The 26,777-nt window shown below is 40.1% G+C and overlaps 1 protein-coding gene across 2 annotated transcripts; it reads left to right on the plus strand.

Moving 5' to 3' along the window:
- Positions 1 to 282: 282 nt before the first annotated feature.
- TESPA1 (thymocyte expressed, positive selection associated 1) lies at positions 283 to 25,533 on the plus strand. 2 transcript variants are annotated; one of them, XM_063693913.1, is made up of 10 exons: positions 283 to 460; positions 1,341 to 1,383; positions 6,958 to 7,007; positions 7,618 to 7,671; positions 8,430 to 8,466; positions 8,710 to 8,808; positions 10,919 to 11,127; positions 11,627 to 12,438; positions 13,606 to 13,705; positions 24,476 to 25,533. In XM_063693913.1, the coding sequence occupies exons 1-9, from the start codon at positions 298 to 300 to the stop codon at positions 13,702 to 13,704; spliced, it is 1,566 nt and encodes a 521-aa protein (XP_063549983.1). In that variant the 5' UTR covers positions 283 to 297; the 3' UTR covers position 13,705; positions 24,476 to 25,533. The 2 variants fall into 2 exon arrangements, 1 of the variants encoding a protein (XP_063549983.1); XR_010129326.1 differs by lacking the exon at positions 283 to 460 and adding an exon at positions 18,063 to 18,116 and having other exon boundaries at positions 1,091 to 1,383.
- The last annotated feature ends 1,244 nt before the right edge of the window (positions 25,534 to 26,777 follow it).

A 26,777-nucleotide genomic window follows, 5' to 3' on the forward strand; every position in this document is an offset into this window, starting at 1 on the left:
CATTAAATCATGATGTTTGAAGCTTTCAAACTTTCTGACTTGAAAGACTTATCCCGGTATTTAGAGTTTTCAGAGCATTCCTTTTTTTGCAGGAGAGACAGAAAATGAGCTAGGCATGTCCTCCCTGCTTTTGAATGGTCAGAGAGACCAAGCTCCTTTGGGCAGACACAGGAAAATTCGGGGGGCAACCCTGAGCATCATGGTGGTTTCTGAGCATATGATGAGGGAGTATCACTGTTTTTCAACTCTTAGGACGGCATTACTGTTACGGGAGGCCCTGAAGTCTGAGACAGGGCCATGGAGGCCTCTGTGCTGAGCCCCACATCCTGGGAGAAACGGCGGGCCTGGCTCCGTCAGAGCCGTAACTGGCAGACCCAGGTCCTGGAAGAGGAGGCTGCCGCCGCCCTGCAGGATGTCCCAGATCCTGAGCCTTCCAGCCTGGATGACGTTTTCCAAGAAGGTAAGAGACGAACATCAGACAGACGTCTATGTTGTCTGGCGGCAAAAGGTGACAGCAGGCCCAGGTCTGCAGAGTGTGAACAGGTTCCTTGTTTAGCCAGGCCCTCAGGGAGGACTGTTTTGACTGGTTTAAATATGTTTAGGAGAAAAGCTAAAGTAATACGAAATATGAATTATGTGAGAAAGAGACAGGCATAAGATTAGGAAAAAGGGAAGGGCACATTTTTGCATCATCCTGAGAAGCTTCTGTAAGAACCTGAGGCTGGGGGCTCTCTAGGAATGCTTTGGGGTGTTTCTATTTTGTCTGTGTAACAAGACCACATCCAGGCTGGATGCCTGGATTCTGGCCACAATGCTGTCACTAACAAGCTGTGTGGCCTTTGGGAAGTCACTCACCTCTCTAAGACTTATTTGTCCAATTGAAGTAGTAGTACCTTTCCCACACTTCTCAGAGCTTCTTTGAGGTTCAAATGAGACCACAGTCATAAGAGTAAAACAAAAATTCTGATGGAAATAAATGCTTATTTGGTAGGAAGCAAAAAGCACAAAAACAAGATTGTCTTTCTTTTTCTTTTTCTTTTTAAATGAGAAGGATCCACTCTTGTGGGAAAGGAACTCTCAAAAGACAGCAGTGGGCCTGACATCTTGGGCACTTTCCAGGTTCTTGGGAGGAAGGGAGAAAAGAAGCAGAGAGAGAGAAGAAATATCTACTATTTTTATATACGGTGTATTCCTCTCATATCTTAAAGAAAAGCTTTATGTAGAAAAAAAGATTCATGACGCAGCTTATGTAAGAATAAACTTGTGGAATGGAATTAGTTGCAGGGAGGAGGTCTGATTTCGTTCAGTTCTCACAGTGATCTAGTGTCTGACTTTTCTAGGGAATCCAATCAATAAAATTGAAGACTGGCTGCAGGATTGCGGGTAAGTGCTGGACAGGCAATGGGGTGGTATGTGGCTGATGGTTGAATTTGCTAACAGACACAACTCCTGGAAACTCAGAGACAGGAAGATGGATTTGATTTGGGCCTAAAGATTAGAAGTAAGGTTGAGATGGTGGTTGGAGGGGTGCTGCGGGTTTACGGTGAACTGGTAATCACAATTGTGAATCAAGTGCAACTTGGGGCTAAGACTAAATTAGGCACGAGATCTAGGAACAGAGGTTGGGTTTGAGCTAAAGCTAAGAGTGGATGGGGAATAGTTGGGGTGAGTTCCAGACCCCTACTCCCCTGACTTCCCCCTTTAGATTGGAGTCTTACATTGTGTAACAAAAGGAATTGGAAACCTGATCATTCTTGCTGAAGAGCAATTCATCTGTGTTATTTAGTTCTACTGCAGAGCACAGGAGAAGCTTAGGGTTTATGACAGTCATTCAAAGCAGGAGAGAATTGGAGCAGGCACTTCAAGGCAGTGCATTATCTCTTTCCTCAGAGATACTTTAAATTATGAGACCCCACAGCCCATCAGCCTGTACCGTTCTTAGGCTCAGTATACCCAGACACAAAAGGAAGAATTCTGTGATCTATTTAGTCTTCTGTGTAATAATGAATTCTCAGAATGGACAACTTCTGCCTGCTCCTTATTTTCCCTCCAGGAATGTCTCAAGTTTTATATAGCCTTTAATCTAAACTCATCTATTAATTGGCATAAAGAAACCCATTCTTGCTTATTTGGTAGGAAATAAATAGCACCAAATAATCCAAGGTTGTTTATTTCACCTGTACCCAAGAAGGCAATGCCAGGAAGGATTTATTTTGTGTTTGTTTTGTTGTTTGAAAAAACCTATTGTTCTCATTGCCCTCATCTTATTCATAATTCATTGATTTCAAAGTCAATTAGAGGACCCACAAAATACAGGAAGAAAAGAGTGGTGGTAATCAGAATGTTTGCAGGTTTGGGTGAGAAGCCTAGGATGAGAACTGTCCTAGGATTTAAAATACTTCCCAGATATGTACAGGGGAAACAGTCAGCTCAGTTAATGTCCTTATCTCAGTAACTACTCTTGAGTCATCAATTCATGTCAGCAATTATTAATTACGCTTTTGCTAACTGTCTGATTATCTGAATAACCTCGAGGGGTGCCAAGTAGTTTAAAATATGCTCATTGACTTAGAACATATTTCATTCTAATTGAAAATAATAAATTCACAGAAATACAAGATAATAAACTCTAGAAATCATCTTTCTTCACTCATGCTCTACAAAGATAAACCCTGAACCAAAATTTATGACAAGGTGGTCTGGTTAGTGAAAAGTCTCCAAGATTTGAGCCTAATTCTTGTGCTACTAAGTGTTTAACCAACTATAAGCAAATAACTTAAATTCTGTTCACTGTAGACACCTGAGCTATAAAGTGGGACACTTAAAATAATACAGTCTAAGGGTTCTCGTGAGGTTTAAATGAGATGATATATGTGTATGTGCTTTATGCTTTTAATAGTGAGTGACTGGTGAGTTTTATAAAGGAGGAGTTTATACCTACCTATAATTCCACAAAATGTCTGTCTATATCTATCCATCTATCTACATCTGTTTATTTATCAGAAAAAAAATTCCCAGAAATGATACATATTAACTCTTGGATAGTGATTACCTGGAAGAAGGAAAAGAATTGACTTTAGAAGTAAAATAAGACTTTAGTTATACCTTTAATATTTAATTTTGTATTTTACATTATATATTACTTAATATTTTATTTTTTCTGAAGCAAATATAGCAAAATGTTTACATGTGTGAAAATAGAGTGACTGGTGCAAGGGTATCTGTTACATTTTCATTATGTATCTGTGTTTTGAAAAGATTTCAAATATTTAAACTTCAAAACGGCCATAAAGAGCTAATCAACATACTTGCATTTGTCTTTGGAAGGGGAATTGTTGGAGTCAGAACATTTTCCAATTTCCTCTGTCTTCTAATTCTGTTTAAGTGTGTAATACTTCTTAATTGCATGGAAAAGCTAGAAAAATTAAAGGACGATAATGACAATGATTGATAGTGAGAGTACACTTGACTTTTGGTAATAGCTAATGAAGAAGATAGAGGGAAAACGCATTCTAAATATGAGATTCTGAATTACCACAGTATTCCATCCTCCAAGGCCACAGAGGAAAGAGGATAAACAAGGAGCCCGCATTTACTGATTATCTGTCCACTCTGCCAGGTGCCCTGAGGGGCACTCTTCAAATTTTATTCCAAGACCATATAGTTTCCATTTTTCTTTCCAAAGCCAAACATCCTCTGGTAGCAAGAGCATCTTCTTTTCTGACAAGCTCTGCAGGAGAGTTCACCAACATCTCAGGCAATTTAGTGTCAATGTTTCTCAGTGCAATTGAATCTAGCGGCCGACTATTCTGACACAGGATCTGATCATGCATGTCTTTGCAAACTATGCCTCTCCTTTTTTCTTTCTCCTCCTAAGCTCTCGGGATTTTCTGGGACATGACTGTGTTGCTCATGAATCACCAGAGGTGGGGTTGGGAGCCCAAAAATCATCTGTGTGGGCTTCAGCTTAAATCTCTGCAGGCAGGTAGCTATGGAAACATCTAGAAGAAGCTAAAAATAGCCATATACTTCTTCCCACAATCCAATCCCTCCTCCCTACTATTTGTTTATGAACTGCATATACAGAAAGAGCAATACCTTGGCTCTTTCATTTGAGACTTAAAATGATGCTAAGGAATTTTTCAATGCAAGGGTGGGAAGAGGGGAGCAACTGTACATCTAGTCCCTGGTCATTGATTTTATGGCCTATCCCATAACCCATGGAAGGCCTGGGACTTGAGTGATGGACATAAAGTCTCAAATCATCGTGCTCGGTGAGAAAGCATCAATAGCTCCAGGCCCATGTCCACACTGCTGTTGTAGGTTCCACAGAATGCCCCAAGACCCACCAATGGCTATTCCTCATAAAGAGAATAGAAATACTTGGCAGATTATAACTAAAGAAGAGAAATGTAGGATAAGCACCCAATAAAAACTTGTATCCAATGAATACAAGTCAGTTTTGCTTTGGACAAACCAGAAATTTTATCAGTGACATTTTAAATGTAAATTGTATTGAAGTTCAGCATACATATCAGTAACATTTTCCTTTTTAATATAAATTATATTGAAGTATAATATACTAACTGAAAAATAAATGAGTATTAAATACGTAGCTGAGGCTAGGCACATGGCTCATGCCTGTAACCCCAGCACTTTGGGAGCCCAAGGCAGGAGGATTGCTTGAGCCCAAGAGTTCAAGACCACCCTGGGCAATGTACCAATACTGCATCTCTGCAAGGACAAAAAAAACAACAGTTTTTTAAAATTAGCCAGGCATGGCAGCACCTTTAGTCCTAGCTACCCAGGAGATTGAGGCAGGAGGCTCTCTTGGGCTTAGGAGTTCAAGGCTACAGTGAGCTATTCTCACTGTGCTCCAACCTGGGAGACAGAGTGAGACCCTGTCAACAAATAAATAATAGGCAAATAAATAAATACATAAATAGCTCAATGAATTTTCACAAAGGGAATACACCCATGAAACCTAAAGCAGAGCATCACCAGCATTCCAAATGCCTCCTTTCCGTCCGTTTCATTCAGTATCCTGCCTCCAAGGATAACAAATACCCTGACTTGTAACATCATAGATATGTTTGGGATTATTTTGAACTTTATAGAAATAGAGTCATATAACATGTACTGTTTTATGTGTGTTTCTTTTGCTTAGCATTATGTTTACGATGCTTATCCAAGTATTCGCATGCAGCAGTAACTCATTCTTATTATTGTGTAATATTAAGTTGTATAGTTATTATATAATTGTTTAATTTTATGATAAATAGGGATTTGGAGGCTTCCATTTTTTGGTTATCATGACTAGTATTTACTTGGGGGAACCTATACAGGCATGTCCATTGGGTACAACCTAGAAATGGAATTGTAGTCTATTTAAACTGTACCTCTAGTAATAGTAGGCCTTAGTAGTGGCACTACTGTGCAGCTACAACACAAGCATTAAATACAGTAGTAAATTGCAATATTCTAGTACTTGACTATATTAGCTATCATGCTGTTTTTAGTAGTAATAGTAAATATTACAGTTACACATGTTTGTAGCATTATACCACAACATATTTTATGTAATTATATATTAGGAAGAGAAAAATATATTTATAGTTCTAGGTGCATTATTAGAGTTACCTATTCTTAATGAGCTTGCCTATTATTTCATATTTTATAATGAACCTTTGATGTAGTATTTTTCATAAGGACATATTAAAATTCAGATTTTGGTAAACATGGTTGATTTTTTTGCTATTGAAAGGAGTTACAAGCAAAAGATATATCTATATCTATCTATCTACACACACACGTGTATATATATATATATATATATATATATATATATAAATATGTAGTGACTTATTTTGTAAAATTTAGGCAGAACTTGACCTACAGATATTTGGTTAGTAAGCCTATTCCCACTGTTACACACGCCATGAAGTGATACTCCAGTGGCCTGAGAGTAATCTGGATTGCTGGAGACTGATAAAGACAAAAGCTCCTTTAGGACCAGCACCAGTGGATGCACTTCAGTTTCTCTGCTAACTCACATTACTGACGCTTTTCCCCTCCAACCTCCACTTGAGATTACCTTTAAAGCACCATGAACAACTTCCATGTAAAAAGCTGTAGGAAAGCAAACTCTACAAAATACACAACATATCTGTTTGAAGTAGACTCAGATGATGATAATATCTAGGGATCCAAATTCCCTTACATAATATTTGAGAACAAAACAGCCACAATGAGCCAGGACTAGAATCTGGATGTGCTGATCACATTTCAAAGCCCTGTCACAGATTACTTCACACACCTGTTTTGGACAGAGAGAATTTCTTCCTTGTTTGTAAAACTGAGCTACCACCATTTGTGCTGATTTCTGTTTGTTCTTCTGGTGGAGATGGTAAATGTTTGATAAGACCATGTCTGAAAATTTTAAAATATCTCTAACCAGGATACAATTTCTGCTGTTTCCTGAATGACATGATATTCAGCAATAACATGGTTCAGAGAGAAGGAAGGAAGTGTGGGTAGTTAAGGTGATCTAAAAGTTTTAAGAAAACCTAGAAATTTGTATTTGTGATTTGGAAATTATGGCACACAAACCCCTGCTTCTATGAATGTAATTCTCCCGTTTTGCTTCAATATTCTTTCTTTCCTGTTTCACCTAAAGACTGAAGAATCATTGTTAAGTTGACTTTCGTCCTTTAGTCCTGTGGCCAGGACAACAGAAGCACAATCTAAAATATAGTGCGTTCCAGCCCCGGTTTCCCCAACTACTTCTATGAATTTTTCAGACAAGTAACCACTCTGTCTTTGTTTTCTCCAACATAAAAGCAAATTAAATACTACTGACTCTCACTGGAAAAGAATATGAATATGTGTGAGTTTTTCCATGAAAAAGCTCCTTGGAAAATGTAGTGACTTCAACCTATAAGACTGTTTTTGGTTTAGATACTCTGAAGAAGGATTTTCTGAGGAAGTGGGACAGTTTATCTACAATGGTGAGTATAGGTTCTGTCCATCTATTTTTCTTCTACCTGGAGAGTGATATACCTGTGCGTGTGTGTATGTGAGTGTTTATGCACATGTACATGCATAGGCATGCAAAAGAGTCCCTGAGTGTTCTTAAACTGGCTGCAAAAACACTATTCATGGTCACAAGACTTCAGGAAATCCAGAAGAAAGTGCTGACTCAGAGCCCACAGGCTCACTAACAGTCATAGGCTATCTTCTGCTAGTAGTTGCTCAGATAACAACCACTGCTATAGGAAAAGAACTTTATAAAATTTGTGTTTATATGGGTGTGAGTGCACACCCCCATGTGTTTGCTGTTTGGCAGGGGATTGTGTACATAACTATGTGATATAGGGGAAAGGTTATAGGTGAATGCATGTATGATTATTTCTGAATCAAAAATGAATATGACTTCTGAGGTGATATATGTACAGTTTGTGGTAATTTGACAAACATGTGGGTATCTAGTATGATTATCTGGTTGTGCAAGTCTAGTCTAAGGGCATGTGAAGATGTTCGTGTATGCAGGGGGTGTGCGTGTGCATGTGTATATGTTCCATCCTGGTTTTCTGTGACCCTCACCTGATTATTGGACAGGCTTCTGCAGCCATGGGACCAGCTTTGAAGATGACTTGACCCTGGGAGCAGAGGGTAAGTGGCACAGTTCTCTGAGGTTGGGATGAGAAAACAGGATATACATTGGATGAATTCAGGATAGGATGGAAGTGCAAAACTTCAGAAAGAAACAGCCCATCCCTGGGGTCTTATGTACAGGGAAAGGGCAGTCTTATTATTATCTAATGTAAAAAACAGAAGGCATCACATGCCCAGAAACACCTCCTCATCAGCCTACCATGACTCTTACTGGTTCATCACTGGAACTTTCCTTTGGCCCCTGGGATGATAACATATAAAATTACTATAACATTTGCTGCCCAGATAGCTTTAAGACTGTTTTCTGTACAGAAACTCCAAACAAGTCTGTGCATTGGATGTAAAATAGAGACTATACTGCAGGAGGAGAAGGACATCAGTAAAGAATGAAAGCACAGCAACCTACCAGTGTCTCCTGGGAGCTGTAAAGACTTGTGTAGGGGGACAGGAACACTAGCCAGGAAGGCCAAATGACTCTATCCTTTTTAGGACAGAGGAGCTCTTGCCTAAACATCAGTCATGGGTCAGAAGTTCAGAGGGTTAAGGCCAGTTACTCTCTGGCATATCTGTCCCTATTCCAGAACTGTGTTAGGTAATCTTGAGGCCCCAAGAAGTGTAGAATTTATGGGGTCCAGCTAGCCTGTCATAGTCACAAAAGGAAACAGAGGGGACTGAGTTTTAAGTTCAGAGGGGCAACACAGGTGATTTTCATTTTCCCTTCTAATTTGCTCTTTGCTTCTCTGTTTCTTGTCCAGCCGCACTACTGGCCGCCAATGGCAAACTCTTCTCCAGGTAAGTGTTAGGTTCAGCCAGGGTGAATGATGTCTCCTTTAAGAATCAGTGAATTGGGGTAGGTCAAAGAGATTAAAATAAAGAGCTAAAGATTCACATTAGAGACTGAGACTTTCCAACGAACAACCACTGCATAGACTAAAAGGTACTGTTCAGGGGGTGAATAAGTCCAGCAGGGATTCCTTGAAGCCAGGGTGCAGACTAGAAACAAGATTTGTATGACATCAGCTTTGATCTCTGCAGGAGTTTCCTCGAGACAGCCAGGCCTTGCCAGCTACTTGATCTTGGCTGTAGTTTGGCTTCCAGCAGCATGACTGGGGGGACCAACAAGACTAGTTCAAGGTAGGTACTGAAGTTTGGCAGGATGGAAGGGTGGAGAAGATGAGAAGCATAGGAGAATGGAACCAAGAGCCATTGCCTGTTTTTTCTGGGATATCTTACTGGAGCTTTTATGCACTTTTACTGCATACTTGAAAAATGTGACCATATTTGTTTCAAGAATTGTGAAAGACACAGAGGAGTCTTCTCAGAGCTGAATACTATGTGTAAAATACAGGTGTCTCCTCCCACTGAAACTTGTACCCCAGGAGGTATAGTATTGGTACCATCACAGTTCCAAGACTCAGAGTAGGTGCTCAGTAAACAATGTATTGATTAATTGACTAATTTGTTGACTGAATGAAGCAATAAAATATTAATTCATTCGGACAGGCAGGCCAGGCAGGCCAGGCAATGACTGTATGGAATTTGAAAAAGATGAAGCAGCACTATTCACAATAGCAAAGACATGGAATCAACCCAGCTGCCCATCAGTGATAGACTGGATAAAGAAAATGTGGTTCATATACACGAGTACTAGGCAGCCATTAAAAGGAACGCATTCGTGTCCTTTGCAGGGACATGGATAGAGCTGGAAGCCGTTATCCTCAGCAAACTAACACAGGAACAGAAAACCAAACACCACATGTTTTCACGTCTAAGTGGGAGCTGAACAATGAGAACACATGGACACAGGGAGGGGAACAACACACACTGGGACCTGTCAGGGGATGGGGTGAGAGGAGGGAGACCATTAGGAAAAATAGCTAATGCATGCTGGGCTTAATACCTAGGTGATGGGTTGATAGGTGCAGCAAACCACCCTAGCACACGTTTACCTATGTAACAAACCTGCACTTCCTGCACATGTACCCCAGAACTTAAAACAAAAATAAAAATAAAAAAAGAAAAGATGAAGCAGACAAATAGCTTGATCCCAGGAGCTGAATGATTTAACAGGGTGGACAAAATATACACACAAATAACTCTTTGAAAAAGATGAAAAGTCAGGAAAACTAGTATGATATAATGAAAAGTATCTGAAATTTGAAGTCAAAATTTGAATTTGAGACTTGGTTCTGAGACTTAAATTTTGTCACATGACCAAATTTAGTAATTTATCCTCACTGAGCCTTAGTCCTAGTTCATACCCTAGTTCAATTTAATCAGAATGTCTGGAGATGGGATTCAAATATATGCATTTTTAAAGCCTGCAAAGGTGACCCTAACATGTAGCCATGGTTGAGAAGCACTGATCCAGTTTTATGCCCACAATTCACAGATAGGGAAACTTAGGACCATGGAGATAAAAGCTGGCAAGGACAAGAGTAGATCCAGGGATTCCGACTGTCCAGCTATTAGCTAAACAAGATGGTCCCTATTTGATCAAAAAGCCCAGCACACTTTCTGAAGAGAGTGATAGTGATTATTCAAAGCCTCAAATAATAATAGCTTCCCTTAGCCTCACTGTCTGAAACACAATTACTAAGCTCTAGTGTCACCCAGGTTGGTGGAACTCCGATTTAGACATAAATCCAGGTTGATACCATAAAGAGAGAGTGCGTGCACGCGATCTTCTGTGACACAGGACTTCTGTACTGAAAATAGTGCTAGAAAGGAGCATACCTCTGAACATCAGGTTTTGGATGTACTTATTGATTACTTTTTGCCCTAAGATCAGAATAAAAATGTTAACCTTCAGGGGTTCTATGTTTCTTACATATTCATTGCTTAGTTGTCCCACGCAACAACCACTGGGGCAAGTCGGATGGCAAATTTGGGAACTGAGCACTTAATGATGCAACTGTGAAATTTATTTGTATCTATACTGCTCTTACTTTTCAAAATCCTTTTGTATTTACTTAAATTTTTATTCATCTGCAATAAGTTGTTCAAAGTACTGTACTAAAATTTTATTCAGTTTTTATAACTAGGGTTGGATTGTAGTTTCCATGTTTCCAACAGATAATTTAGGTTCAGAGAAGTGAAAGCTTTTCTCAAAGTCACAGTGAAAAGTAGAGAAATGGACAGAAAAGAATTTCAGTCTTCTGACACTTTTATTAGATATTCTGATATTCTGAATTACCATGTGTCTCAAAGTTGTCCCTTATTTACCCAAACTCCCTCATTTCAGCATCTCAGAAATTCTGGACAAAGTGCAAGAAGATGCAGAAGATGTCCTCTTCAGTCTGGGCTTTGGCCAAGAGGATCACAAAGACACTTCTCGGATACCCGCCCGATTTTTCACCACCCCCTCTCAGGCCAAGGGCATTGATTTCCAGCTCTTCCTGAAGTCCCAGGTGCGGAGGATTGAAATGGAAGACCCCTGCCTCATGCTGGCCAGTGAGTGTCCCTCCCAGGCACCTGCTCTACTTCCCTTTTCCTTTAGATTTTCACAGCAGGGCTCAGTGGCTTCAAATCCTGCTTTCTCTTGGTTATCTTTAACCCTTTGCCTATTGTGTCTATTTCCTCTTATGTTGTCTTCAATGAAGATGGAGAACTCTGTCTGATTCTTTCTCTTAAAGAAATAGCCTTTAACAGACTTCAGGCAACTACTGCTTCCTTTAGGCCTTCTTGCCTTTCAGTCAATCATATCAGCATGATGTCTATAAATCTTATCCCTCTTTTTTATTTCCCGGTTGGAATATCTACATGGGATGGGGTGTCAAGAAGTCACGAAATTCCAGAAAAAGAGTGTTAGAAATCGAAAAGGGAGAAACACTAGTAGGAAAATTGGAAGCTTCTCCCTGAATTTTGAGCTTTGGGGAGGCTTCTGAAGGGAGAGATTTAAGAAGATTTGCTGATGAACCCCAGACTTACCATCTTTAACTCTTGTACCCAGGCAGGTTTAAGCAGGTGCAAACACTGGCTGTCACTGCTGATGCCTTCTTCTGTCTCTACTCCTATGTGTCTAAGACACCTGTCCAAAAGTTCACACCATCCCACATGTTCTGGAATTGCAACCATCCAACTGATGTGCCCTCCATCAGGATTCTGTCCCGAGAACCTGAACCCCAGTCACCCAGAGACCGCCTTCGGAAAGCCATCTCCAAGATGTGTCTGTACACATGCCCCCGAGACCGGCCACCACCACCCCACAACACCCCCAAAAGGAACAGTTTGGACCAAGTTGTGTTGGAAGTGATGGACAAAGTGAAAGAAGAGAAGCAGTTCCTCCAGCAAGACTCTGATTTGGGGCAATTCTCACAGGAAGATCCTGTGCCCCCTGTTGAGGGTAAAAAGTTGCCCACTTCTCCCTATCCATGTGTCCTCTGCTGCAAAGAGGAAACACAGCAAAGGATGTCCACAGTGCTAGCACCATCCCAAACTCTGGATTCGAAACCCAAGGTACCCTGTTGCACACATTCTCTGCCCATAGAAGATCCACAGTGGAGCACAGACCCAGCTCAGATAAGGAGAGAGCTGTGTAGTCTACCAGCCACCAATACGGAAACCCATCCAGCCAAGGATGAGACTTTCTGGAAAAGAAAGAGCAGAGCAAGAAAGAGCCTCTTCCAGAAGAATCTCATGGGCAGGAAGGTTAAGTCCTTGGACCTGTCCATCACCCAGCAGAAATGGAAGCAGAGTGTAGACAGACCAGAACTGCGTCGGTCTTTAAGCCAGCAGCCACAGGACACTTTTGACTTGGAGGAGGTAAGTGGGTTGGAGGTGAGGGAGAGACTGGCAGAGAAAGGCTGTAGATTCTTTCCCAGAAGATGAAGGGTTAGAACCCTTGGGGGAAAAAAAATCCAGGCTTCCTGTCCTAGCCAGATACACCACTTTCTGATTTCAATTCAGGGTTAATATACAGGGAGAAAGAGACAGAGGCCTGGTTTCCTAAGAGCAGTCGAGTTTTCAGAGCTCCTTTGGTAATACTTACCTGATCTGATTGCCATTTAATGTTCTCATTAAGTACACCTCTCATTAACATTTGTTGTGGTCCTCATGAGAATAAAAATGGAGAGCAGTTTTACACAAAGCTAACCACTCTTAAATAAAATAAATTCTCCCTTACCTTGACAAATATCTAACCATAAAGACCCAGAAGTCCAGATTTCAATCCAGGATTCTCAGACTCTTAGGACTTCTGTGCTAGAATGTGACAGTGTGAGCAGAACCACTCCCCAGCTCCTGACCTGTTCCCTTCTCTTCCAGTGCCCAGACCTGTCCTATACCATAAGGGACCTTGCATGTCCATGTTTGGTCACCCGAGCCTGCACATCCAAATGCCACAAGCTCCCACCTACACAAACAGCCATTGGTCGTCATTTGGGCCTAGGCTGCATACACTACTGGAGAGGTCAGCCCTTGAGAGAACAGTCATCAGGCAAAACCAGCGCACATTCCAGCAACCGGCTTGGGGCCATTTGACCAGCAAACTTTGTGATTCTGGGTAACCAAAGAACGTTCTAGAAGGAATAGTGCAGGACTAGGTGGGCACATTCTCTAAGTCCACCATCTCTTCATGTTCTCTAAGTCCACCAACTCTTCTGACCCTCTAAGACTCAGAACTCCTCTTGCCTGGGTCTGTGGAAGGTACTTCCATGAAGTGCTGGGATCTCTTTAAAAAGCTTTTAAATCCTTGCCACAAAAAGAAGCCGTGATTATTTGAAATATCATTTGCATGTATGTCACCTCTCCTTGAATGTAGAGCTACACCTCCGCTCCTGCCTTCCTCATTACTGTGTCCCTGACACCACAGAAGAGGCTGTCTCTCAAGTACACTCAGCCTCCTTCCCCTACAGCTACCTGCCACCTGCACCTTTCCTTACCCCCTTTCCCCCTTGGCTCTGGCTGAGTTCTGTGGGATCTTGGTTACAGGTGCAAAGCAACAGTGAGGAGGAGCAGAGTCAGAGTCGCTGGCCCAGCCGACCCAGGCACCCCCACCACCACCAGACTTTTGCTGGCAAAGACTCGTGAAGTAAGTGGGCCTCTCTCAGGCAGTTCTCAAACCTGGCTGCACATTGTAATCAAATGAGAAAGGTTTTTTTTTTTTAACCCATAATAAAGGGTCCCCACATTCTGTAATTCTGATTTAATTGGAAACCAATGACTAATTATTTTAAGCTTCCAGGTAATTCTATTATGGCTGGAAAATACCTCTCTAGATCAATGATGCCCAGGCTTTGGCAGGCATCACAATCACCTGGAGGGCTTGTTAAAATACAAATGACCAGATCCCAGCTCCCAGAGTGTCTGATTGAATTGGCCTGGATAGAACCAAAGAATTTGTATTTCTAAGAAGTTCTTAGGTGATGCTATTGCTGCTGGTCTGGTAATCACAGTCTGAGAACTGCTGTTCCAGGAGACACTGTGTAGAACTTTAATATTCAAACTGTAGTCTACAGATACAAGGAGCATCAGCATCCCCTGGGATTTTGTTAGAAATGTGGACTGTCAGCCCCCACCCCAGACCTAATGAATCACAGTTTTACCAAGATCTTTAGGTAGATAATTGATTGCATATTGAAGTTTGAAACTCATTGTAGTAGAAGTTTTGTAACAGGTGAGGACCAGCCATGGAAATCAATATCCCAACACCCGCTTTCAGCTATGTTCTAATCAGCCCACATTATTGGACTCAGAGCAGACTCCTCAATGTACCTCACAGCTATGCTTATTTAGGGTCTGAGCTCCCTTCTGCAACTGTGGTCTGATGAAGGTAGCTCTCCCTCCACTTCTCAAAGCAGGAAATGAATTTCACATTGTTATTTATTGCAGCTAAAATTTCTTTCCTCCAGATATGAGTTTTTCAAGTATTAATTTTTTCAGAGATATCTCTTATACCCTTAAATAGTTTGGCCAGTAATTTATTATTTAAACTAATGAAAATTAATCTTTCTGTAGTTTTAACCACCTATCTACTACAACCACAAAGAAAATGGCATAAGGGATAATGGTATTTTCCCCAGGTAGTATAAATTAAAATCTTTATCGAATTAAGTAAATAAATCTTGCTTAGAGATTCCTTTATTTTGGATATCTTGGTACCATTTTCTACATTTTCTAGTCTAATTGTTTTCTTAGTTAATACTCCAAAATTTCAGTGGTACTTGCTCAGACACACAAAGATATTTACAATTCTGTTTTAATTCTAATTCTCTGTGGTTTTAGGAATCTAATCACTCTTGTTTCTCTCTTACCTACTACCTACATCTCAGGGCATATGAATCATATGTAGATATTTAGTCACTCACAAACGAGGTAAATAGCAGAAGGCATCAATATGTCATACGCACTTCAAGAAGTTTCAGATGGTTTCAGTTGCTGGTCTGGCATGTTAGGAGCTAGAAGCGGCCACTCCACCCAAACAACAAGTAAAAAGCTGAACAGACTGAAAAATTAGTAACCGTTCTAGACCCATCAGAGAAGTGGGTCACAGGGCAAACCACTTCTCCTCAAATTAGAGAAATAGGCAAATGCAAAGATTTATGACTTGTTAGAGCAAAAACCCCAAAGCATAAACTCCCCCAGGAATCAGAACCACGGTAGAGAACCTGGACAATAACCGAGGAATTACTGGATGCTCAGCATGGACCAGTCTGAGAAATAAAAACTCTAGGGAGACCCAGTCATTGGGAGGCCCCTTATTTCTGGGAGTCTTACTTCTAGGAGCTCAACCATGTTCTCACAGGAAATACTGGAGAAAAATCCCCTAGTGTTTCCTGCAGGGGACGGGAGAAAGGAACCATTTTGAAATGCAGCAGAGCATTCTATTCCTCTTAACAAAGTCTTCCCTCGGGAGAAACTAGATACCAAAAACCTAACCGGATGAGGTTTTATCAGAGACTAACCGACCTGAAGGAAGGGAAACACCCAACTCCAGCCTACTCTAGCCATCCCGTCCCATTAAAGGGGACAGAGAGGATGAGAAGCACAGGTGAGAGTCACAATCCAGAGGCACAGGCTCACTGGAAGACTGAGACCTAACCATAAGACCATGGAACACTTCCCTTCTCCCTAAACCTTACCACCACATTACTAAAAGCCTATTTACATCAATTGCTTTTACTCAGTACATCGCGTCCAGTTATAAAAAAAAAGACATAGTAAAAGGCAAAAACAGGTTGAAGAAACAGAGAAAACATTAAAACCAGTCTCAGATATGACAGGGATGTTAGGATTATCAAACTGGAAATTTAAAACAACTAAAATGATAAGGGCTCTAATGGATAAAGTAGTCTGTGTGCAAGAACAGATGAGCAGAGAGATGGAAATCCTTAGAATAAAAAAAAAATGCTAGAGATAAAAAATGGTGTCACAGAAATGAAGAATGCCTTTGATGGGCTTATTGGTAGACTGGACATGGCTGAGGAAAGAATCTCTGAGCTTGAGACTATAGCTATAAAAACCACCAAAACTTAAAAGCTAAGAGAAGACTGAAAAAAATAGAAGAGAATATCCATGAAATGTGGGACAGTTACAAAAGGTGTAACATATGCATAATGGAAATTCCAGAAGGAGAAGAAAGAGAGAAAGAAATAGAAGAAATATCTGAAACAATAATAATTGAGAATTTCCCCCAAATGAATGTCAGATACCAAACCACAGATCCAGAAAGCTCAGAGAACACCGAAAAGAATAAACGCAAAAAAAAAAACACAAAAATCTACACCTAAGCATATAATTTTTAAACTACAGAAAATCACAAGTAAAGGGAAAAATCATAAAAGAAGCCAGAAGGAAAAAACACCTTACCTATAAAAGAACAAAGATAAGAATTACATGCAACTTCTCCTCAGAAAATGTGTAGTATATACTCCACAAGTAGGTTCTTGCCAAGAATTGAATTTACTCTAAAATGCAACACTTTGCTTAAGTGTTGTTTGTCCAGCAGATGTCAGCCTTGCACAAGAAAAAAAATGCCAAGATGTTCCACAAAGCAGGCTGTGTGCAGGATTTATATGGTTATACATTCCTGGGCAATCTGTGCAATGCCCAGAACACAAGTTCCTCTCACAAACCTGTCCCAACTTTGTCTAAAGGTCAGTATTTTAAAATATCAGAATTGAATTGCTAGGGAGAAAGTATTGCTAGGAGTCATACATTTCAAGTACCTAACTAGATTCCATTTTCTGCCAGTGATGGGGCTTCATTACAGCAGGAGAGGCAATGGTTTAAAATGCTGTATTTTATTGATTCTAAGGCACACATTTTTCCACATTTTAACATCTCTGAAATTAGGTTGTGCCTTAAGATTCGTAGTGTCAGCCAATTTAGTTGTCTTTTTTTGCCTCCTTAAGTGGAGTGCAAAATAATTATGAGTCTTACAAAAAATGGTTTATCATCATCAATGAAATAGAACAACTTTATAAATTAAATGCACTTTTTCTCTCAAGTAAATTAGGAAAATATTTTGTGATTTTTTTTCTATGATTACCTAGAAGAATAAGAGATCTCTTCTTTCCTGACACAGTCTTTGGCTGAGGAAGGGGTCACAGTAGTTCCCAAATTTTTCCAATGTCCTGTGCATTTGTTTAACCATCTTTTCACAAAGCTATAATCTATTTCTCTCAATCCACTCCTCTATTACCCTTTAAGAAATCTCAAGAAGCGGAGAGAGCTATAGCAACAGCTCAGTACTGCCAATATTAAAGGCAGTGTGATAAATATGGAAGGCGGAAGTTCACTCACCACAATCAAAGGCAGAGCTAAGTGGGATAATTTTTTCAGTTCTGCTGGGAAATAGTCCCACTTCTCCCTTTTTCAGAGTCTGTAATTATTTCCTGGAGATTAATGATCTTCCATTATAATGTCGTTTCAAGTCCCAGGTATTAACTACTACTTGTTAGTAGTGGATAGGAAGTGGTAGCAGCACTCAGCCAGCCACCATGTAGCGTTGTGCAGCCCATGCATTGCCCAGAGACACCCAGCTGAGCAGGCAAATGGGAATTAGAATCCAGCCCTACCGAGCTTGCCATCCAAAAACTCTAGGGCTTTCATCTTCTAAGAGCGAGCTCCATTTTTTTCTAATTCATTCACATAAGGTGAGTGCCTTTCTGTAATTAGCACAAGGGCACTGCTGTGGTTTGAATGAGTCTCGCAAAGTTGGTATATTGGAACCTTAACCCCCCATGCAGTGCTGAGAGGTCATACCTTTGAGAGGTGACTAGGTCATGAGGGCTCTGTCCTCGTAAATGGATTAACGTCACTATTGTGGGAGAGGTTTCGTTATCTCAAGTGAGCTTGTTATAAAACCAAGTTTGGCTGTGTCTTGCTTTCTTGCTCTCTCACGCTGTCTTCCCCCTCCATCTTCCGCCATGGGATGATGCTACAAGGAGGCCCTCACCAGATGCAGGCTTTTGACCTTGGATTTGCCAGCCTCCAGAATTGTAAGAAATAAATTTCTTTTCTTTAAAAATTGCCGCTATCTGTGGTATTGTGATGGCAACACGAAATGAAGTCAAACAGGCACCTTTTCTATTAAAAGAGGACCTTGACCCCCAGCCAACAGCTTTCTTCACTTGCCACCTTCTCATTTAGTCTCTGCTGGGAAAGAGGTTTTAATCTTCCTCCAAGTTCCTGAGAAAGGATGACCCACATCTTTCCTCATAATTTCCACCATGCTCAAAAATGTCAAATTCACAGCCCTTTCTATTGGTTTCCTGTGTTGACATTTAAACCACTTGACCTTTATCACACTTATAAGCGGCAGAGCCAAGGAGAAAGTTTTTATTTTTTGTTGTTCTTTTTGTTTCTTTCACCAGATCTGAGGTAGCACAGGTCAATATTTATTCTCTTTGTGAAGTGACCATATCTAGAGGTGGAAGTTTTCATTTTTATGGTCACCCCTGCTGGTGGCAGCAGAAGAGACAGGAGGGACTAGGTGGGAATGCTCGTTCAGAGCACAAGACAAAGAAGAAAACTAGCTTGAGATACCCCCAAATGGTGGGTAACTCAAAGCACTATCTGTTTGTACTTGGTGGAACCTGTGTAAGTTGGGTAGCTACAGTCTTCTCTTTGATGTAAGATTGTCCTATATGATAATATTACCAATAACAATATATATAGGGATTACTACATAGCAGACAGTATCTTTAGCACTGATGGATATTAAATCATTTCATCCTATGATATAAGGTCTTTCATTATTCCCCATTTTATAGATGATGATACTGGACACAGTTCTTTTTATACCAAAATAAATTCTGAAGAGGGACTGTCAGATGTGAAGTGTAAGAAGAGATTAGACAAGGGGGAGGGATAGTGGGAGGACATCACGAAAATGTGAATATTTTTCCACCTCATTTACAATTCTTACCAAGGTTGTTTTGCCTCTGTTGGGAAAATATAATTAAAAACAAAATCTCCTCCCACCCCAGGAAATCGCTCCACAAAGGTGTAAAAGAAAGAAAGTTTTATTTTTGAATACCATTGAAGCAGACTATGATATGCATTACAGAACATCAACTAAACAGATTGCAAACACAGAACGAAATCTTACCCTTGTACATGGCCAAGCAGATACAACCCATTACATGGCTGTTGTCAAATAAACAATACTTTGTCCTCAAGTAAGAAGACTTAACAGAATCATTTGTCACTCACAGTTCACCCTAGACTTACCTGGTAATTGGAGTGGCCATCTGTGTCAGTCAATTGGCTTTATGCAAAGAAAAATAAACCTCATATTTTTAAGACAGAAAGTGGTTTTTGCAAGTTAAAACAAAGTGCTTAAGTTAGATGCCCACCTGCCCATTGAGACTGGAAGAGACAGGTGCTACCTTCCTTGATAATTACATCTCAAAGGGATGGCTGTCAACCTTTGTCCATTTTTTTAATTGGATGATCTATTTGTTTGTTTTGTTATTAAGTTGAAGAAGTTTCTCATATATTTTGGAATTATCATTTATTGAAAGAAGACATACAAGTGCACAACAGGTATATCAAAAGATTCTCAGTATCACTAATCGTCAAGAAAATGCAAATCAAAATCACAATGAAATATTACCTTAAACCTGTTAGGATGGCTATTAGTGAAAAGAAAGATACGTGTTCGCAAGGATGTAGAGTAACTGAAACTTCTGTACACTGTTGGTAAGAATGTAACATGGTGCAACGGCTATGGAAAAGAGTACTAAGTTTCCTCAAAAAATAAAAAGTGGAACTACCATATGATGTAGCAATCCTATTTCTGGGTAATTATCCAAAAGAATTGAAATCAGGATCTTGAAGAGATATTAGCACTCCTATTTTCACTGCAGCACTATTCCCAATGACTAAGATGTGGAAACAAACTTAATGTCCATCAGTGGATGAATAGATAAAGAAAATGAGACATATATATATACAGTGAAATATTATTCAGCCTTTAAAAGAAAGGAAGCCTTGCAATATGTGATGGCATGGATGAATCCTGTGGACATCGTCACTCTATATAAGACTTATATGAGACAATATTTCTGAAAATGCTATACAGTATAATTACTAGACGCTCTTTCTACCAGGACTGTGTAAAGTGGTGTGGATGAAGCCAGGACCTCCTCTTCTCTGCACATCCTCAAAAGCAATTCTTACATTGCTTTCTATGTGAATGTTGACACCTGATGTTGTGTGCCTTGGCAGCCTTGGAAGTAATCTTGGTGATCCATTTGAACTACAACTTAGAAAATGGGGATTATGCAATGCAGATAAAGATTATCTTTCTGCCTTCCACAGCCAAAGAAAGAATGAGACAGTATAGATAAAGGGAAGACTGAGGAAGAGAAAAGAAGATACAGAAGTGTTATTTTGTCTGTGGTTTTGCATTTTGTGATTTCATTTACCTGAAATCCATTTTATACTTGAATGGGCTCAAGAAAGGACTTAGCAAGATCATGCAACTAGTTAGTGTCAGAGCCAGAACTAAGGCCCAGGTCTCCTGAGATCCAAGCCAAGGCCGTTTCCATCAGAGCATATGGCCCTGATTGAGCAGAAGTTTAGGCTGTTACTGTGGATCAGGGCAAGCCTCACTACCTGTACTTGGATCTGAGCTTCATTTACTGTGTGCCTTGACCCTTTATGCTAAGTACCAATACTCTCACTACCTTTGTCACCACTGAAATATACTTGCCTTCTTATAAAGTCACCAGCAAGAGAAGCATTATACAGAATAAGCAGAAATGTTCACAGGATGCTTTGAGCTCATAGTTTAGTGAAAAACTTGACAAGAAAATCAGTAATTATTAATAATTTTCATTAAATGCCATAGGGACCAGAAATTAACCTTTCAGAAGATGACATTACTTTTTTTAACGATGTGTGTTGGCAAAGATGTAGAGAAGGTAGGCCGGGCACAGTGGTTCACGCCTGTAATCCCAGCACTTTGGGAGGCCGAGGCGGGCGGATCACGAGGTCAGGAGATTGAGAGCATCCTGGCTAACACGGTGAAACCCCGTCTCTACTAAAAATACAAAAAAATTAGCCGGGCGTAGTGGCGGGCCCCTGTAGTCCCAGCTACTCGGGAGGCTTGAGGCAGGAGAATGGCGTGAACCTAGGAGGCGGAGCTTGCAGTGAACTGTGATCGTGCCACTGCACTCCAGCGTGGGCGACAGAGCGAGACTCCGTCTCAAAAAAAAAAAAAAAGGTAAATAAAAAAAAGATGTAAAGAAGGTAAGTCTGGACAGATGTGTCCAACATTGAACAGGGAGAAGGTGGCTGAGGAGACTAGAAAAAGGAAAAGCAGAATATTGATATTCTAGGCAGAGAGAAAGATAAGTTCAAAGACAGATGAATGGAATACCACAGTATCTTATGAAACTACACCTTATGCCTAGTGGGAGAAAGGGGATGTGCTGGAGAAAGATCAAAACTGAAAATAAGAAAGATAAATAGAAAGGAAGTTATAAAACAAAGTCTCCTATGTTATTTTAAGTGTTTTGATTTAGTCTAAGATAGGACCCCACTGAAAAATTTACAAAGGAAGTGATGTGATTAGATTTGTCTTTTAGAAAGATTATTCTGGCAGAAGTATGGGAGATGGACTGGGTAGGAAGCCGGCGGAGTAAGGAAAATAATTTAAGAATCTACTGCAGAAACCTAGGGAGAAATGTGATGATCAGAAACAAGCTGAAGGCAGTGGGAATGGAGGGGAGGACGAATGAGATTTTGAGATATTCAGGAGGTAAAATATCTAAGCCAGGACCGATTAGACTTGTGTTTGGGGAAGAAAAATGGAATAAGGAACAGAAAGAAAGATAGGGCATACAGGTTTCCTCTTGGGCAACTAAATGGATGTAAATATCATTTTATTAAGAATGAAGTAAAATAGGAATAACAATTTGGAAGGCAAATATATTAAAGTATAATTTTCAAAAAGGTAAAATAATGACTCTCATGCAAATGTAGATAAACATGTTCAAAGACTTTACTCAACTCATTAATTACTGAAGGCACCAGCAATATGCTTGACCTGGTCCAAAGACTATTTGAGAAGTCAGTTTATACAGAGAGATAATTTAACAGATCGCCATATTAGATACAAAACTGGTTAATATCCAATAACAGCATAAACTTTATCTCTGGGATTACTGGTTCCACTGGATGGAAATTATTTGCATCTCTACCCAACATAAATCACTAAGGTAATCTCTGCCCTCGCAAAACTATAAAATAGCAGTGTAAATAGAAAGTGAAGATTAACACTGTACTGAAAGAATATCTAGTCATCTTGTTTGACTATTTAGAAAAAGCTGATGAGTTCATATCTGAACATGGTGAGTGTAAGGTACTTCTAAAATACTATGATAAAGAGGTTCATGTCTTCATTGGTTTCTGTTGCTATAATAGAACATTACAAACTAGGTATTTTACTTTATAAAAGAAATTTATTTACTACAGTTCTGGGAGCTGGGAAGTCCAAGGTTGAGGGGCCACATCTGGTGAGGGCCTCCTTCCTGCATCATAACATGGCAGAGGATATCACATGGTAAAAAAGCAAGAGCATGCCATCTCAGGTCTCCCTTCCTCTTCTTATATAGCCAAGATTCCCATCATGGGGCCTCACCCTGATGACTTTATCTAATCCTAATTTTTTCCCTAAGACCTCACCTCTTGATACTATCACGATGGCAATTAAATTCCAACATGAATTTTGGAGGGCAAACTCAAACAACAGTCCATAAGGCAGTTGGATAAAGGAATCTAGGAATGGAGGCTTTTGGAGTTCAAGGCTTACTTACAATAGGTGACGGCATGAGGAAAGATAGTTCACCCAAGAAAGTATGCAGAATCAGAATCTGAAGTAAAAAAAAAACAACTTAGAAATATTAATATTTAAAGTTTTATCAAGGAACAATGTATATAAAGGAGCAATATTGATTAGAAAAAGAAGGTTGCAAATAGAAACCAAGTGATGTTTCTCTCAAGAAGGAGGGTGTAGTCTTCAGTAACATTTACCATAAAATATCCAATAGGAAGGAAAATGCAAAGATACCATTGTATTTGTGACTAGATAACAATTACTAAACTTGATAAGAATATTTTTATTTGGGTGACAAGGCTTTAAAATATTAATATGAAAAGTGAATAAGAAATGTTGAAAAGAAAGTAGGTAAATAATTTTTTTCTAGGATGGTGAAAGTTTAAGCATACAGTAAATATTTCCCTGGAAGGAAAGAATCAATAGAATGGGAAAGGCTATGGTTTAGGAGGGAAGGAATTGTATGAGTCTGTTCTCACATTGCTGTAAGGACCTAGCTGAGAGTGGGTAAAGAAAAGAGGTTTAATTGGCTCACGGTTCCACAGGCTGTGCAGGAGGCATGGCTAGGGGGAGACCTCAGAAACTTTCATTCGTGGCAGAAGGGGAAGCAAGCACATATTCACATGGTCAGCAGGAGAGAGAGAGAAGGGGGAAGAGCTACACACTTTTAAACAACCAGATCTCATGAGAATTCACTCGCTGTCATGAGAACAGCAAGGGGGAAATCTGCTCCTGTGATCCAATCACCTCCCATGAGGCCCCACCTCCAACACTCAGGATCACAATTCAACATGATATTTGGGTGGGGACACAGAGCCAAACTATATCAGGGATGTTAATGGTGTGAAGTCACTGAGAACTGGGATGAGATGAGATTCAAGGCACTTTTGGAGGGTGTAGCTAGCCATAAAATAGTGTGACAGATATTTCTCTGAGTTTAAAGGAAAAAAAAAATGGAAAAAAATTTTAAGTGTCAATATAGTTATATTGGTCATCTGGAGAGGAAGTCAAGAAAAATTCTGCCTATTTCTTTCTCTCTTTTTCCTGTGGGGTCATTACTAAAAAGTGTGAGTCAGGAAAAGAATGGTAAAAATTTGAGAATTCTACTATGTAGAAAAAATAAGAGAAATACTTATTAATAGAAAATGCATTGCTAGTTGAATAGGTGAATAATGTTAGGCTCATTTCAAGGTGCAGAACATGAATTGATAGTGGTTTAGTGATATTCGCCAACAGTGCTCAGCAATCCATGCAAAAAAATAAAGGTATAAATGTATGCCTTTATAAGTATTAAACAGTAAGAGGTAAACTCTTGCAGGAATCTCACCTCAAGATGAAAAGAGCAGAAACCCCAAGTCACATGACTCTTTGCTGCTGCTGCTAATAACTTTAAATATCACTTATAATACTGAGAAACATTTCCACAGCTGAGGTATGAAAGTTCCTACCAACCTCAGTACCCAAAGTTGTTTAAAAAATGCATGATATGTGTCTTTTTTATTCCCATTGCAGGCTTTCTCCACCACCACAACAGCATGTGGTCTGACAGAATTGGCTTCATAGAAGAACCTAAAAGCCACCTCTTGCAGGAAACTGCACTGCCCTCAACATCCAGCCCCTACTCCTTGGTCCTCCAAACCCCCAAACTCTGCAGGAGAAAGGCAGCATGGTACATGGGGAGGAAGACCAGACTGAGCGATTTGGAATCCACATCCTAATGCTGCCACAAGCTGCATGCACAAAGACCTTAGGCACATCACTTCATTTCTCTCTACACTGGTTTCTCTACTATGTGTGTATTAAAATATATAATGTGGACGATAGTAAACTGAACAAAGCCTTAATTTTCTCCCAAGCTTTGACATTGCCAAGGGCAGTTAGGAGACTTCAGGATCAAGTGTAGGGGACAAGTTTTTTTCTAATACTTTCAAAAGGCCCAAGTGAAGAGAGGAAGGACACCTCACTTTCTGGCTCTAAAAGCATGGTACATCTCACACTAGGATTCCCTCTGCACCTCTGTTCATCCCTGTGTTCCTAACTAAATTCCAGAAAGTCTTCCACAACACCGGAGTCCTATTTTTCTTCTTGAGACCTCCTTTGAAGAAATCAACTTGGAGGCTCCTCCTTAAATCCAGTTTCTTTCTCTACCCAAAATTTTGCATCTTTATAGAAAAAGAGATAAGTAGGATTCAGAGTCTCTTCTCCTAGCCATTGCGGGGGGAAAAAATGCTATTTCTGCTGGCAGAAAACAATACAAATATTTTTTTTAAATCATGGCATGTTTTTAAAGTTAATTAACAGCTGTAGTTTGCTTTGGAAGTTAAATGTTTTGTCAATAAACAGGGCTTGAGCACATGCAGTGCTCTCTTAGGCAGTATGTGGTTTCAGAGCATCTTGGACACATTTCTCCCCTGAGAAAATATTAGCATTAATAGAATGGGAGAAGTCAGATGCACGCATTTCCAGAAGTATATTATTTGGCTGCCTAATAAATTGTGAGACCAAAAAAAAACAAAACAAAACAGGAAGAGAGGGACTTGAGGGAATTTGAGGGAAATCATAACCAAAAATTTAAAGGAAAAAATTGCACCAGACATGATAAACAGAAGTTGATTTTGTTCTGATGCTATTGCCAGCATTAGGGGAGAAGGCACAAACTAAGTCTGATACCTAGTGAGGCAGAGACAAAGGGCTAGGGTGGAAAAAATTTTAAACCGTCTGTGTTTACTAATTCCCCATACCAAAAGAAAAAAATGAACTTTCTCCTATTTCATGGTAAAAGATAGTTTTTCAATTTGGAAAAAGCCCCCCACTCCAAGTTTCCTACCCTTCCCACCCACAGAAACCAGGAGACAGGGGAACTATCGTCCTTGATGTTAATATTTCAAAGAGGTGGTTCTCAGGTCCTAGAGAAAGATATTCCTGAGTTGTAAAACTGGGAAGAGGCTGGAAGAAGATTTACATCTCAAGAAATAGAAAGAACTACAGCAAATTTTCTAAAGCAAATATTCTTAAGGGAGGTCAAGGGCCTGAAGTCAGGAAGAAACCTATTTGGTCAAGCTGAGGGGAAAGTTAAGGCTATCTTGTCACAAGAGAACAGAAATATCTGACAATATTTCATTTAAAGAACTGTATTAGTCCATTCTCACACTGCTATAGATAAATACCTGAGACTGGGTAATTTATACAGAAAAGAGGTTTAATTGGCTCACAGTTCTGCAGGCTGTACAGGAAGCATGGCAACATCAGCTTCTGGGGAGGCCTCAGGGAGCTTTAACTCATGGTGGAAGGCAAAGTGGGAGCAGGCATCTTACGTGGTGTGAGCAGGAGGAACAAAGAAAAGGGGAGGTGCTAACACTTTTAAATGACCAGATCTTGTAAGAACTCACTCATTATACAGTACCAAGGGGAGATGGTGCTAAACGATTAATGAAAACTCTACCCAGTAATCCAGTCACCACCCACCAGGCCCCACCTCCAACAATGGGGATTACAGTTTGACATGAGATTTGGGTGAGGACACAGATCCAAACTGTCAGGCCTCTGAGCCCAAGCTAAGCCATCATATCCCCTGTGACCTGCATGTATACATCCAGATGGCCTGAAGCAAGTGAAGAATCACAAAAGAAGTGAAAATGGCCGGTTTTTGCCTTAACTGATGACATTACCTTGTGAAATTCCTTCTCCTGGCTCAGAAGCTCCCCCACTGAGCACCTTGTGACCCCCACCCCTGCCTGCCAGAGAATAACCCCCTTTGACTGTAATTTTCCACTACCTACCTAAATCCTATAAAACAGCCCCACCCCTATCTCCC

The sequence above is a fragment of the Gorilla gorilla genome, chromosome 10 (genome assembly GCF_029281585.2).
Source record: "Gorilla gorilla gorilla isolate KB3781 chromosome 10, NHGRI_mGorGor1-v2.1_pri, whole genome shotgun sequence".
NCBI lineage: Eukaryota > Metazoa > Chordata > Mammalia > Primates > Hominidae > Gorilla > Gorilla gorilla.